Raw genomic sequence first — 12,988 nt, 5'->3', positions numbered from 1 at the left:
AGCCTTTCTTTCTCGACAGATCTCCCTCTAGACTGCTGCTTTTTACCGACAAAGTGCTGAGTCAGCAAAACGTAGTGGCCATTTTTATGCAAATATTTAAATCCCTGCTTCCTTTGCAATGTCGACCTGCCTAATCTGCATCCCTCTGCCGACAGAAGGATGCAATCTATACATACCCTCCATGCCCTATGCGAGAAGCAGAGGTGTAACTTCCAGAAACTATTCTTCACAACTTCTCCTTAGAGGTTATGGAGCTCACCTCCCATCAGGGATGTCTGTAAAAAATTACTCATGCAGTCATAATCTTAACAAAAAAGATTTATTAAAAATAAAGAGTAAATTGAATTACAAGAAAAGAAAGTTTGCTTAACTTATCTAGACTTATACTAAGCTAAACTAGATAAAGTATTTTTCTTAACTGAGTTGAAGAGACAAAAAAGAAATGTAACTAGATAACATCCCTTGCAAGCATTCCTCTCTGACTACTCCTGTCAGCAACACTTAATACCAACTCTCTTGCCATGTCCTATACCCAATTTTCAAGTCACTGTGACTGGGACATCTCGCATGTTCAGACATACAGTTCCTGCATCCTTCGTGTCATATAGTCCATTAATAAATCAAGATGAGCTTTGATTAAAATGTACACATAGGGTAAGTCTAGACTACAAGCCTCTTTTGAAAGAGAGCATCTAGACTACAACCACTTCTTTAGAAAAAGCAAGCCGCTTTTTCGAAAGAGAGCACCCAGGCAGTCAGGATGCTCTCTTTCGAAAAAACACAGTTTGCATTACATAGCGCTTTTTTTTGAAAGAGCACTTTTGAAAAAAGGCATTATTCCTCATAAAATGAGGTTTTCTGCAGTCAAAAAAACTGCCATGTTCTTTCGATTTAATTTCAAAAGAATGTGGCAGCAGTCTAGACGTAGGTGAGGTTTTTTTGAAAAAAGGTCACTTTTTTCGAAAAAACCCTGTAGTCTAGACACACCCATAGTGTCTTTTTTGTGTTTAGGAGAAAAGCCACATGATTAGTGTCTCCTAATAGCCTTTTGGAGTTTCCCCCACATTTCTGACTCCAAAGCTGGTATTTCCTAAGACTTCGTGATTTCCATTAACTTCCATTAACTATGGTGAACATTTTATCTGTACGTTGTTTTTTCCTATAGGTGTTAGCTCACATATTCAAGCTGAATACACATGGTCTCCATTTCTACTGAACAGAGATAAATGAATTTAAAATGGTCACTTCAAAGTGTATTAATGTATCTTACCATAAAACAGAATCCTTAGATCCTGTTGTCACGGCACTACTCCCAATTGGGCTTCTGCACTATGGCAATCTAAATATTCATTACTACTGCCTGAAAATTAAAGATCCCATGGCACTTTTTATTAAACCAGTTAAGGAATATATAATCCTAGATTACTAGAACTGGAAGGGACGTCGAGAGGTCATCAAGTCTAGACCCTAACCTCACTCCCATCTACGCTGCATGTGGAAGATTCTTCACGGGAGATTTTCAAAAGGAGGCTGAAAGGTCATCTGTCTTGGATAATTTAGACAACAAATCCTGGAGGATAGCCAGAGCTAGGTGAGGGTGCTCTGGCTGTCAGTCCTGCCAAATGGCAGCCCAGTTGCTGACAGATGGAATAGTCAATGCAGTGTCTACATGGACACTGCATTGACCTAACTACACCAACCTAAGCTCTATGCCTCTCACAGAGAAGGAGTTAAGTCAGTGTTGTGGGTGATTTACTTTCATGGGAGCAACACTTTAAACACTTAGGCTACGTCTAGACTGGCATGATTTTCCACAAATGCTTTTAACGGAAAAGTTTTTCCGTTAAAAGCATTTGTGAAAAAGAGCGTCTAGATTGGCACAGATGCTTTTCCGCAAAAGCACTTTTTGCGGAAAAGCGTCTGTGCCAATCTTGATGCGGTTTTGCACAAGAAAGCCCCTATCGCCATTTTCGCCATCGGTGCTCTACTGTGTAGACGTACCCTTACAGAATTAGGTTAACATAAGCTGCCTTATATCAAAGTAACTATGTGGTGTAAAGTTGCCTTGATTTGCTTGATCAAAATTGATCTATCCCTCCTCCTTCACTGAATGCAGTAAGCTGCACATTAATTAACAATGCATCTCAAAACCTCTGCTCCAGAGGAAGCTGCAGTACTGGTGGCCTGCACACATGAAATAACTATCACTGTTGTATCTACTTGTTGTATCTAGGAACCACAAACCAAATTAAGGAATTCCCAGGAACAAAAAATACAAAAGCAACAGCAACAGCAATATCAGCAGCACTGCATCTTCACAGTCTCCTGGAATCTAATAATATTGTCAGATTATTTTACATTTCAAATCTAGACTATTTTCATTTCACTGATTGACAATTTGGTATTACCTCCGCTTGCCCCGTAACTCCTAGATTTCTTCTCTCTGCCTACAAAGCTCTTCACTAATCTTCCCACCACCCCCCGCCAGAATATAAATAACTTTTATTGAAAGTCCAACATATAATGCATATTACCAAGTGGTTTTGGAATCTGAAAAGTAAGGCACTATATAAATAAAAATTAGTGAATAAAAATGGTCTCTTTAACCTCATAAAATTTCAGACATGACTTCCTTTGATTAAGCGCTCTCACATAATTACCCCCAACTCTTCAGATTTGTAAATGTTTACGGTCTCTCTCCTCACCATCTAACTTGGTAACTACAGAAAAAAATCCTCAGAGATGCCTCTATAATGACTCAGCTCTGCTCTTAATAACTTTAATGGTGTAGCACTCAACCTAAGAACACAGGAAAGGCCATATTGGGTCAGACCAAAGGTTCATCTAGCCCAATATCCTGTCTTGCAACAGTGGTCAATGCCAGATGCCCCAGAAGGAGAGAACACAGCAGGTAATCATCGAGTGATCCCCTGCCCCTATAACCAATTTCCAGCCTCTGACAAACAGAGCAAGGGACACCATTCCAACCCATCCTGGCTACTAAGTATTGATGGACCTTTCGTCCATTAATGTATCTAGTTTTTCTTTTTTGGAGGGGGAAGCTGTTAAAGTCCTGACCTTCACAACATTCTCTGGCAATGAGTTCCACAGCTTCACTGTGTGCTGTGTGAAGAAATACTTCCTTTTTGTTTGTTTGTTTTAAACCTGCTACCTATTTATTTTATATGGTGACCCCTAGTTTTTATGTTATGGGTACAAATAAATAACTTTTCCTTATTTGCTTTATCCTCAGCAGTCATGATTTTATAGACCGCTATCATATCGCCCCCTTAGTCTCCTCTTTTATAAAATGAAAATCTCAGTCTTTTTAATCTCTCTTCATAAAGCACCGTTACAAACCCCTGATAATTTTTGTTGCCCTTTTCTGAAACTTTTCCAATGCCAAGATATCTTTTTTGAGATGGAACGACTACATCTCTATACAGTATACATGTTGGGGCCACAATAGTGAGGCTTTGGGGGGGGGGGGTTGGAGCAGTTGGTTTTTTTGCATCTCACTTGTGTGGCCCTGATTGACTTTTCTGTGGGTCAGTGACCCCTGACTCAAAACAGGTTCCCCGCCCCCTCATAAATAAAGATAAAGCTGAAACATTTTGTGTTTGACATAGTATTTTATTTAAAAATGAAACCTAGCCAACAAGCCCCCATCTGGCTGCAGGATAACATTCTTGCACCCCCCCCCCCAGACCCCAAACCTGAACCTGTCATACACTGGAACCCCCTGTCCTGAGCCTCTCATCCCCAAACTCCTGCACACCCACATCCACAGTCTTCTGCAACAACACTCCTGCACCATTCACACACTGCAAATCTGTGTCCTGTGCCCCTCATTCCCAGCATCCCTGGCCTGAGCCCCTCATTCACCTCAGCCCAAACTCCTGCATCCTCACAGCCACAAGCCTGCAGCTTGCTCAGCATCCCAACCCTCCACCTGACCCAACACTCTCCAGCCTGGAGCCCCCTCCCTGAGTCAGCATCCCCTTCTCTACTTCCTCTTGCACCCAAATTCCCTCCCAGAGGTTGTACTTCTCACCCCTTCCCAGTGCTTTTTTTGTGATGGTATGTCCTGGGATCATGTACTGGCACCTATTTTCCCCTGGCGCAGGTTGTTTGTTTGGTTTTTTTGCTCAACAACTACCCTCCCCCTCCCCGCGCCGTACGTGGCTCTTCGCACTCTATCTACCACTGTTTTGGCTCTTCGTCTCTAATGGGTCGGCCACCCCTGGCTTATTGGATAGTCGACTAGTCTTTAAACTTCCCTACAGGGGGATCAGCTGGAGTGCCCAGCTGATCCCTGGCTCTACCTGTTTCTGGGCTCCTAATGTGCTGCCCCTTTGAGGTGCCAGGGTGGTGTTTCCAAGGGGCAGCACAACGTGGAGCTCAGGATCAGCCTTGCACTGCCCCTTGGAAATTCTGCCCCGGTGCTTCAAAGGGGCAGCATTGCATGAAGTCAGGGTCAACTGGGGACTCTAACTGATCCTGGGCTCCATGAAGTGTTGCCCCATTGAAACACCGTGGTGGTGTTACAAAGGGGAGGTACAAGCGATTAATCGTGATTCAATTTTGTAATCGCGATTAAATTTTTTAATCGCTTACCAGCCCTAATCCAAACAATATGTTGGGAAACTAACACAACAGGGCACAGATTAGCCAATAAGTTCTTGGACTGTATTGGAGACAATTTTTTATTTCAGAAAGCTGAGAAAGCCACTAGGGGGAAAGCTGTTCTTGATTTGATTTTAATAAATAAGGAAGAACTGGTTGAAAATTTGAAAGCAGAAGGCAGCTTGGGTGAAAGTGATCATGAAATCATAGAGTTCATGAGTCTATGGAATGGAAGAAAGGAGTACAGCAAAATAGAGACAATGGATTTCTGAAAGGCAGATTTTAGTAAACTGTGGGAGCTGGTAGGTAACGTCCTATGGGAAGCACGACTAAGTGGAAAAACAACTGAAGAGAGTTATAAGTTAGTTTTTTTTAAAGGACATCATTAATGTTCCAAAAGCAAATGATTGCACTGTGTAAGAAAGAAAGAAAGTATAGCAGGAGACCACCTTGAGTCAACCAGGGGATCTTACATGATCTAAAAATCAAAAAGGAGTCATATTAAAAAGTAGAAACCAGGTCAAATTACAGAGGATGAATATAAGCAAACAACACAGGTATGCAGGGACAAGATTAAAAATACAAAGGCACAAAACAAGCTAAATCTAGCTGGACATATAAAGGGTAACAAGACGATGTTCTACAAATATATTAGAAGCAAGAGGAAGACCAAGGAAAGGGTAGGCCCATTGCTCAGTGAAGAGGGAGAAACAATATCAGTAATCTTAGAAATGGTAGAAGTGCTTAATGACTTCTTTGTTTCCGTTTTCACCAAGAAGTTTGATGGTGAGAGGATGCCCTAACATAGGCTATGTCTAGACTGCAAGCCTCTTTCGAAAGAGGCTCTTTCGAAAGATACTTTCGAAAGAGGCTCTTTCGAAAGAGCCTCTTTCGAAAGAGCGCGTCTAGACTACAATACGCGGATCAGAAAATCGATCCGCTTTTTCGAAAAAGAGCGTCCTGACTGCTGGACGCTCTTTCGAAATTAAAAGCCACCCGGAACCGCTTATGCCAGGGCATGGGGGCAGCATTTCCTTCCGGGTGCTGCTGCCTGCCTGCCCTTTGCAGAGACGTGGCGTGGTTAAAGGGACACTCCTGAACACCTGTTGCTCTGCTTCTGCAGCTGCCTTTGCTGTCCCTCTAGGAGGTAAGCAAGGCATTGCAGTGCTGGTTTGGAGTGCTCAGCTTCCTGGGACACCCCAGCAGGTTTTTTGTTTGGAGGTTTTTCTGTTTTAGACCCATTTTTTTGGCATGGAGCCAGAGCTGCCCCTGGGCAGGTGATGGCCCCACGTCATCATACTGCAAGTGTTGCTGCATCTGCATGACACAGTCATGAGGCTACTTCCCCATGTGGACCCAGACCAGAGGTACGAAGGGATCGTCCGTCAAGCAGCTGCACTGCCCTTGCCTCCAAACTTCTTTGTGGACAGGCGTGTTTGGAGGCTTGACACCAGCTCTGACTGGTGGGACCGGCTCGTGATGGAGCTCTGGGATGACCAAGAGTGGCTACGCAACTTCCGGATGCGAAAGACCACTTTCCAGGAGCTGTGTACCTGGCTCGCCCCTGCTCTGCAACAGCAAGACACCCACCTGTGGCCCGCTATCCCCCTGGAAAAGAGGGTCGCCATTGCCCTCTGGAAGCTGGCAACCCCCGACAGCTACCGCTCCGTGGGACACCAATTTGGAGTGGGCAGGTCTACTGTTGGATCCATCCTGATGGAGGTAAGTCATTGTCTGGGGACAGTCACAGTTTGGGGTGGGGGGAAGGGAGACTGTCAGGAAGGGCAAAGTGGAGTGTGAGTGGGAGGGAGCTCCTCCACTCACCCTGAATAGTTGGGGGGGGGTTCTGAGGAGGGGATTCCCGGGGTGTTTGAGAGGGAAGGTGGGTGGTGGGTTCTCCTCCTAAGAGATAAGGCACCCCTTCTAACATTTTGTTCTCTGTCTCGTTCTGCAGGTGGTGAGGGCCATCAATTTGGAGCTGCTCAACAGGCTCATCTGTCTACCAGATCTGGACAGCGTCATGGCCGGCTTTGCTGCCCTTGGCTTCCCGAATTGTGGAGGAGCGCTCGATGGGACACACATTCCAATCCGTGCACCGCCCCATCGAGCAGCCCAATTCATTAACAGAAAGGGCTACTTTTCTATGGTCCTCCAGGCCCTGGTCGACCATCGTGGCCAGTTTTCTGACATTTGTGTTGGGTGGTCAGGGCGGGCACATGATGCCCGCATCTTCAGGAACTCGTACCTCTACCGGAGGCTTCAGGCAGGAACATTTTTCCCGCATCACGACTTTGCAGTTGGGGATGTGCACATGCCGGTGTGCATAGTGGCTGATGCGGCCTACCCCCTGATGCCGTGGCTGATGAAGCCCTACACCGGCCACCTGGATGCGAGCAAGGAGCAGTTTAATGCTCACCTTAACCAGGCTCGCAACCAGGTGGAATGTGCGTTCGGACGTTTAAAAGGCAGATTCCGGTGCTTGCTCACACGCCTAGACATGGGGGAGAGCAACATCCCTGAGGTGGTGGCTGCGTGTTGCGTTCTCCATAACCTGGTGGAAAGGAAAGGGGAGGCCTTCCTAACAGGGTGGGGTACAGGTGCTGATGGCCAGGAGAGGCACTTTGCCCAGCCCCGGACAGCTGCCATCCGCCAGGCTCACCAGTCTCCTGTTTGCATACGGGAGGCCCTACGGGAGCAATTCTCAAGTGGAGGCCACTGACTCTACTGAGGGGCTTCTGCCTGGGGACTGGGCCCTGGCCCAAAAGAAGCTTCCCTCCACAACCCATCTCCTGACCCTGTTTGGAGAAATCATTAACACCAGGGTTTGTCTCAAAATAATAAGTTCTGTTTTATTTTTTTAAATATCACTCAGAAAATAGTATAACTGTTGCAAACATAAAAAAGCTTTTGTTCATTTTTGATGTAGAAAAAACTATGTACAATAAACATTTTGTTGAACACTTTCTTTGTCATTTAACTGGGGTGATGGGGGTGCTTGAAACCTGGAGGGGGGAAGGGGACTTGAAACCAGGAGGGGGGAAGGGGATCAGGTTGCACGGTGCTTGCCTGATCTCAGTCTCCTGCCTGGGCCTCGTGTTCGGGGTCCACCATGGCCACGGGATCGGGTGGTGCATCTGTCGGTTGGCTGGATAGGGTGCTCTTGGGACAGGGAGGCCTGGGGGAGAGGAGGGCCAGGGGGAGAGAGGGGCTGGGGAACTGGGGGGGCTGGGGGAGAGGGAGGTCCAAGGGGGGAAAGGGATGCTGTTGTGGAAGGGGGGTTTGGTGGGGCGGGGTCATGGGGTGCTGGAGGAGCAGGACCAGGCACAGGAGCAGGCAAGCCGCAGACCTCCCTGAGAGTGGCAGTCAGGGACGTGCGCTGCTGGACCAGCTCCTCCATCAGCCGGACACGCCACCGATCCTCTGCCTCCGCCCTCTCTCGCAGGATGGAGTTGAGCTCCTGCACGGCCTCCACATGCTGCCTCAGGATGTCCGCATACACACGCCTGTGTCTGCGGCTCCCATGTCCCCGAGATGGAGGTGGGGCTGGGGTGCTGCGGCCCTCTTGCACGGCTGGTCCGGCTGTGGAGGAAAAGAAGAAGACACAATCAGTCCTAAAAAAACTGGACTCTGTAGCACTTAAAATACTAACAGGATGGTTTATTAGGGGATGAACTTTCGTGGGCCAGACCCACTTCCTCAGATCAGAGTAACACGGCTACATTTCTATCACAATCAGTCATGTGTGCAACAGCTGTCCAAAAGGGCACGCCCTCTCCTTGAGACAGGGAAATCAGACATTCTGAAGGTAACACTGTGTGTAACCTGGGCATCAGCCTGAGCATGACAGGTTTCCCTTGTGCATCACCCACTGTGCACCCACCTACCTCCCCCCCCCCCCCGGTGTTACACAACCTCACTGCACTCACCTGCTGCTTCATCTCCTGCGCCAGATGACACCTGGGAGGCCTCTGGGGTCTGGGTGACTGGCTCCAGGGTGAGGGTCACCGTCTCCTCACTGTCCTCCTCTGGCACCATGTCCCCGTCTCCTGAGTGCTCTGGGTCCTGCTCTGGCGTGTCCACCACAGGGTCTGCCAAGCCTGACTGGACGAAACACCGTGGTGTGTGTGCTTCACCACCACCACCCAGGATCTGGTCCAGCTCACTGTAGTAAGGGCAGTAGTAGGGGGCTGCACCAGAATGGGAGCTCTCCTCCCTGGCCTTGACATATCCTTGGCGCAGTTCTTTAACTTTGGAGCGCACCTGGTCCTGGGTGCGGGGGTAGTGTCCCTTCTGGGCCAGGGCCTCTGCCATGCGGCCATAAATGTCCGCATTTCGCCGCCTGCTTTTGAGGGCTTGTAAGGCCTCCTCCTCTCCCCAGAGCTCGAGAAGGGTCTTGATCTCTGGCCCAGACCATGATGGTGCCCGGCGTTTGGAGCCCCTGGCTGGGTCCCCAGAAGGCTCTCTGGAAGGGCCAGGAGGGTCTTGGGGCTGGGACATGCTGCACCTAAGTAGCCGTGTGCTCTGGCTCCTTTGCTGCAACAAGTGGCTGTGAGGGTGCCTGTCCCTTTAAGAAATGGCTGCAGACAGGAACCAGAGACATGCAACCCATGCCCCAGATTGTCCACCAGGGCTTCTTCCTGGAGGCCAGTATTTTCGAAAAAATGGCCTCCCCACGTCCACACTCACTTATTTTCGATGGATCTCCGTCGAAAAAGGCGTTCTTCCTCGTGCAATGAGCTTTACCGCTGTCGAAAGAAAAGCCGCGTTCTTTCGATTTAATTTCGAAAGAACGCGGCTGCAGTCTAGACGCAGGTGAAGTTTTTTCAAAAAAAGGCTACTTTTTTCAAAAAAAACCCTGAGTCTGGACACAGCCATAGTGAATGCTAATGGAATTGGGGTAGGTTTAGAAGATAAAAATTAAAAAAAGAACAAGTTAAAGAATTGCTTAGAAAAGTTAGATATCTGCAAGTCACCAGGACCTGATGAAATGCATCCTAGAATACTCAAAGAGCTGATAGAGGAGGTATCTGAGCCTTTAGCTATCAGCTTTGAAGAGTCATAGAAATCAGGAGAGATTCCAGAAGACTAGAAAAGGGCAAATATGGTGTCCATCTATAAAAAGAGAAATAAGAACAACACAGTAAACTACAGACCAGTCAGTTTAGCTTCTGTGCCAGGGAAGATAATGGAGCAAGTAATTAAGGGATTCATCTGCAAACATCTGGAAGATAATAAGGTGATAGGTAACAGCCAACATGGATTTGTAAAAAACAAATCATGTCAAACCAATCTGATAGTGTTGTTGGATAGGCTATCAAGCTTTGTGGATAAGGGAGAAGCGGTGGTCACAGTATACCTAGACTTTAGTAAGGCATTTGAAACAGTGTAGCATGACCTTCTTATCAATAAACCAGGGAAATACGACCTAGACGGGGTTACTATATGGTGGGTGCATAACTGGGTAGATAACTGTTCTCAGAGTGTAGTTATTAATGATTCACAATCATGCTGAAGGGCATAACAGGTGAGGATTCACAGGGGTCTGTTTTGGGACCAGTTTTTGTTCAGTATTTTCATCAACAATTTAGATGATGGCATAAGCACAATTATTAAGTTTGCAGATGATACCAAGCTGAGAGGGATTGCAAGTGCTTTTGGAAGGATAGGGTCAAAATTATCTGGAAAAACTAGAGAAATGGTCTGAGGTACATAGGATGAAGTTTAATAAGGATAAATGCAAAGTTCTCCACTTTGGAAGGAACAATCATTCACACATACACAATGGAAAGTGATTGTCTAGGAAGGAGTCCTGCAGAAAGGGATCTAGAGGTCATAGTGGACCACAAGCTAAATTTGAGTCAACAGTGTGACACTGTTGATAAAAAGCAAACATGATTCTAGGATGCATTAACAGAAGTGTTATGAGTAAGAAGTCATTCTTCCACTCTACTCTGTGCTGATTAGACCTCACTTTGAATGTATAAAGGTACTTGATGGGAGTACGAGTGGCCGATTCAGAACATTATTTGATAATAATTCTCTAACAATTGTTCTCAAGAGTTTGCTGGTTCCTAGAGATATGTTTAATATTGTCTCATGGACACCTCCCTTCTTACTGGCAATCATGCAAACCATTCCCTCTCCCAATGGTAATCATGTAACCTTTTTATATCAGCTGTAGCAGTTTCTGACATGAAAAGTATTTGTATAGCTTTAGTCATAAGTGCTTACTAATTTTTGGTAAAAATTAACCATACCATTGCTTTTGTTTTTCATTATCTTCTTTTCCCATCTCTTCTGTTTTTACAAGGTGGAAACAAAATAGAGATCAGCCAACTCTCTGTAGACCAGTTGGAAATAGCTGATATGTATTTTTCATTTGTTCCTATCATAAACTATTGTGTGGCATTGCTGGGCACCGTTAAACAACTATCACATTTCACTTCAGATACGCCTGTACTTCAATTTTGGCAAAGTGATTCATTTATCTTGATGGATGCATATATTTAGTTCAACCTTGCAAAATAGTCATGAAAATTTATTAGCTCAAGCATAAAATCTACTTCCCCTACCCTGCCATGATGGAGAATAAATTATCATTTTATTTTTCCTCGTGAAAATACAATTATTCACCTCAAGCAGGCAGACTTTTGCAATGCCCGTTTAGAAGTGTCTAAAATATGCAGGTCTCCAAGAATGATGTTTACATACTATCATTAGTTCCATTAACATCAATAAAACTATTTACCTAAGTAATGGTCACACCTCTGAATAAATGTTGCAGAATCAGAGCTACAGTTTATATATAATAGTTTGCATGAAGTTTGTGAATAAACTGAAATTCTGTGGAATGACAGAACTAGGATCCAACTCACAAGAGACCGGTCTTTTTTAATTTTATCTTCAGGCGACTGATAAAATATAATGGCAAAAAATTGTGACCCAAATCTCCGAAGACGACTATGCTTAAAATCAACATAGCATTAACTCACATGAGCAAGAAATATATGTTTCGTAGTCTATGTCAATTGACATAAAAATGTGCAACCAATTATGAAGAGTTGACTCATTTCACCTATGTGTTTTCTTCCTGGCACCAGCTTCATCTGTGTTTACTTGAATCTTTCCAAATATATTTCCATCTCTGTTACAAATTACTTTGCACTATATTATTTACTTTAAAAGAAGGGAGAACCACAACCCAAGATACTTCAAACAACATTTGTGCTGAGAAATTCTTTCAGCCTACTTCTTATCATATATGTCAGAGGTAAAAAAAGACCTATTAAGTCATCCTGATACAGGACTGTTCCCTAGAGTGTATTCAATTGTGATTCATTCCATTGACTCCTCTTTCTGGATGTAATAAAAGGGTTTTAAGTACAAACTGCAAATGTGCAATACAGCATAGAAAATACACTTTGGAATTACTGGACCAAAATGTTAAGTTGTGCTGTACCACAACCAAAACACAACATAAAATGGGGCAAAAACCTATATATTTACTTTTAATTTTAAGTGTATCTTTTCCCATATTACATTTCTTGAAAAAAATCTTTGTGGATTAAGTGTTAGATTTATTTCCAACATATAGTTTTACATTTGTTACTCCAATGTTACACCTCAGGATCATGTTTGTCTTCATTGTAGCCAATTCACATTTAAATTTTATATGTGGATTACCACAGTCTATAGTGTAAGAAAGTCTATTAACTTATAAGTCATATGCTTACGTTTTGGTTTCTGATCTCATATGAAATTTAATGAAAAAAACATATGTATGCAAAGTACCTATCACGCATTTGAAGCTGTATCGATAAGTAACTTGTCTATATCTACAGATAAAAATATTCTGGTACTTTTATTAGGAAAAATCACTCCATATAGTAATATAATAGGCGCTTCTAGAAAACATCAGGATCATAATTTTTCATCAGAAAATGACAAATGTTAAAATTTACAGTTAAAGTTTCTTATTTAGGGAAAAAAATCTAATTTATAGATGAAGGTGCACATATACTGCTCTTCTACTCTAATGGTAAGATTATCAATGTGTTTAAGCAAGTTAGGCACTCAGTTCTCACTGAAAATCAGTGGGGCTCGAGCACCATATTCTCTTTGGTACTTTTGAAACTCTTTTCTAAAAGGTACATATTTTAATCTTTAGCTACATACAAAGCGAGGGCACTCATACATTTCTTCCTTCTACTTCTATTAAGTTACTAAATGAAATAAACTTTTTTTGTCAAAAAGCACAAAACACAGTAATGGACAACTAACGTAAACATATAGAATGAGAACGTAATTAACATTTCTGTGCTTTGCAATACTTCCAAGTCCTAATATAACTTCAGTTATTGCT

General features: G+C 44.2%; 2 protein-coding genes across 6 annotated transcripts in view; both read right to left on the bottom strand.

The window, feature by feature from the left end:
• The window catches only part of CTBP1 (C-terminal binding protein 1), a 378,668-nt gene that overhangs the window by 322,886 nt on the left and 42,794 nt on the right, over positions 1-12,988 (bottom strand). The window lies entirely within an intron of this gene.
• LOC142829695 (uncharacterized) lies at positions 7,117-12,495 on the bottom strand. Its single transcript, XM_075930930.1, has 2 exons — positions 8,553-12,495; positions 7,117-8,205 (listed from the first exon to the last, which is right to left on the bottom strand). Exons 1-2 carry the CDS (start codon positions 9,121-9,123, stop codon positions 7,673-7,675), a joined length of 1,104 nt encoding a protein of 367 aa, XP_075787045.1. The 5' UTR covers positions 9,124-12,495; the 3' UTR covers positions 7,117-7,672.

The sequence above is a fragment of the Pelodiscus sinensis genome, chromosome 5 (assembly GCF_049634645.1).
Source record: "Pelodiscus sinensis isolate JC-2024 chromosome 5, ASM4963464v1, whole genome shotgun sequence".
NCBI classification, from domain to species: Eukaryota; Metazoa; Chordata; order Testudines; family Trionychidae; genus Pelodiscus; species Pelodiscus sinensis.
This window is presented reverse-complemented; position numbering and strand designations above follow the sequence as displayed.